The 2,492-nt window shown below is 65.2% G+C and overlaps 1 protein-coding gene across 4 annotated transcripts; it reads right to left on the bottom strand.

The window, feature by feature from the left end:
• Window positions 1-206: 206 nt before the first annotated feature.
• AURKAIP1 (aurora kinase A interacting protein 1) lies at window positions 207-1,905 on the bottom strand. 4 transcript variants are annotated; one of them, XM_058719461.1, is made up of 4 exons: window positions 1,811-1,905; window positions 1,241-1,330; window positions 472-917; window positions 207-374 (listed from the first exon to the last, which is right to left on the bottom strand). In XM_058719461.1, exons 2-4 carry the CDS (start codon window positions 1,290-1,292, stop codon window positions 273-275), a joined length of 600 nt encoding a protein of 199 aa, XP_058575444.1. In that variant the 5' UTR covers window positions 1,293-1,330; window positions 1,811-1,905; the 3' UTR covers window positions 207-272. The 4 variants fall into 4 exon arrangements, with proteins under 4 accessions (XP_058575444.1, XP_058575441.1, XP_058575443.1 ...); XM_058719458.1 differs by having other exon boundaries at window positions 1,732-1,871; XM_058719460.1 differs by lacking the exon at window positions 1,811-1,905 and adding an exon at window positions 1,572-1,711.
• Window positions 1,906-2,492: the final 587 nt, after the last annotated feature.

The following is a 2,492-nucleotide window of genomic DNA, read 5'->3' as shown; positions in this document are numbered from 1 at the left end:
ACAGCTGTTCTGGCAGCAACCGTCCCTAGGCAGGGGAGGCTGTCGTTCCTGCAGGCTTGGCACCAGGAAGGGCCCTCGCCGGGAAGGAACCACCAGCCTGCACCCTGGGGCCCTTGTGCCTCCTAGAAAACCAGAGGCTGGCACCAGCATCGAACCTGAGACAGGTCACACTAGGCAGAAGAGGGTCCAGGGCAGTCGGGGACAGCTGCGTTCTCTGAACGTTTATTACAACGGGTCATCAGCGGTAACGGGTGGGGGGAGGAGCACTAGAGTCATTTGCCCTTCAGGTAGATCCTGGGGGTCTGCCAGCCTGCAGGGGCTTCCTTCAAGCCTGCCTTCAGCCAGATGCGCCTCAGGTCTCTCTCGAACTTGATCTGCAAAGGCACAGGGAGGGACCACTGACTGGTTTGTGGCACAGTCACGCATTCTCAGCCTCCTTGCCGGGCCCTAGGCTGAGAGGCCCACACTCACCTGCTTCCGTTTCAGGCGCCCTTCCCGGACCTTCCGCCGCAGGAACCGGGTCCTTTTGACCAGCTTGCGGTACTTGTGGTGATTCATCTTCCGCCGGCGGATCTTCAGCACGTTTTTGCACTGCATCCGGGGTGCATCCCAGGCCCCCACTTCCTCCTGCTCAGCCCGTTCCCCCACTTGGCTAGGTGGACACTCATAGAGTCGGGCTGGAGCCACGGTCGCTGGGCCTCCAGCAGCTAGTCTGGGTAGGAGGTAGCGGGCGGACAGCCAGCTCTCCAGGGGACTGACGGACATCTTTCTGGGGACCAGCATCTCCTCAAGCTCCAGCTGGAGCCCCCTGCCAGGGATGGAGGCGACTCCGCTCGGGCCTGTTGGCCGTGTGCTGTAGCAGGGCCGACAGGCACACCTGCCTAGCACCCCTGAGACGGGCCAGGGCCGACCGCAACCTGCAGGAAACAAGATGGCCCAGTTACCACTCAAGCAGCCCCACCAGACCTGAGCACAGCCAATCCCGCCTCACCGACTGGGGAGCAGAACTGTCATCACAGACCAGGATGGCCTAGCGTGCCTAGTGGAACTCCTGCCGGCTGTGCTCAGGCCCAGACTTCCCCTTTTTTGTTACTTGGATGTTTACAAGGGAGTCTGTGTGGCCAGGCCCCGGCCTCAAGCTGGCGAGGCTCTGCAGGTGGGGCAGTTGGGACTACCTAGCCCCACATTCCTCATCCAGGTGTATCCTGCCCATCTGCCCTGCCCCCACGGGGCCGCTTACCTGCCCGAGGAACAGCCCTAAGCAGCTGAGAAGTCAGGCGCACCAGGAACATGGTCTGTGGGTGGTGGCGGCCCCAGGTGCTCAGGGTGGCTGGAATATAGGTAGGTGAGCGTGGAGGTCACGCGGGAGTGGCCGGGAGGCGCCGGCGGCGGCCCCGGTCAGACCAGGACTCCCGGCACCCTCATCACCCTCTCCCACGATGAGGCTGCCACTTCAAACAGGGCTCACTCCCTCAAACAGCCAGCCTGGGGCACAAACCCCGCTCTGCAGCTGCGCGACTCTGGGCAGTCACCGACTCTCCCCGAGCCTCCGCTTCACCCCAGGGACCCACCAAGGGGGCGGAGTCGACGCTCGGAGGCACGGAAGCCGCGCGTCCCAGGCCCCGAGGCGGCGGTCCCCGTCCGGCCCCAGCGTCACCCGACCGCGACCCCCCGCAGCCGAGGGCTCGCGCCGAGCCTGCCCACACCTAACCCGGGTGGACTGAAACTGACCACTCTGCCGCCGAGTTTGGGCACTTCCGGTCCGTCCCTAAACCGGCCCCCAGCCCCGCACGCAGCCGCCAGGCCGTACCCACTCCCAGCGCCCCCTGGCGGCGTCACGGCGTCCCGCTCCGCCTCGGCCCAGGTCCGGCCGGGCCCGGAAGGCAGCGGTTTCCGGCCAGAGGAGTGGCCTGCCCCGCCCACAGCCCACAGGCTCCGCCCCTCTCTAACGTTGGCCGAAAACCACATTTCCCACAATCCCAAGGGATGCCCTGTGCGCCGTCTTGTCCCGACCTCGCTTTAGTTCCGGATTTACTTCCGCTTTACTTCCGGATGAGCCGGCGGCCCGGCATCGAGGGCGGGCGGAAGTGGCGTTGGCCCGGCGGCGGAAATAATTCTCGGGACGACGGAAGTGACCCACTGGGGTTGTAAGCGAAGGGCCCCGGCCCCTCCTCCGTGGCCTGGGGAGTGGTCTCGCAGGGGGAGAGGGCGCCGTGCCGGGTGCTGGGGCAGAGCCTAGGCAGAGCCGGGGCGCCCGGTCCGCCAGGACTCCCGCGGGGCTGCGGGCCCAGCAGCCTCCTCTGCCCGCGAAACTGGATCAGTGAAGGCGGCCGTGCCTCTAACGCGGGAGAGCACGACGCCTTTTGCTTAGGGGGATACGTATTTTTTCCTTTTTGAAAGCCGACTCCCCTCCTGTGCCATGGGAAGAAAAATTAGAAACTTTAGTTCTTGCCGAAAACCGAAAGCGGCCTCCGTGGATTGGGTTCCGCCGC

The sequence above is a fragment of the Neofelis nebulosa genome, chromosome 2, assembly GCF_028018385.1.
Source record: "Neofelis nebulosa isolate mNeoNeb1 chromosome 2, mNeoNeb1.pri, whole genome shotgun sequence".
Classification (NCBI taxonomy): Eukaryota; Metazoa; Chordata; class Mammalia; order Carnivora; family Felidae; genus Neofelis; species Neofelis nebulosa.
This window is presented reverse-complemented; position numbering and strand designations above follow the sequence as displayed.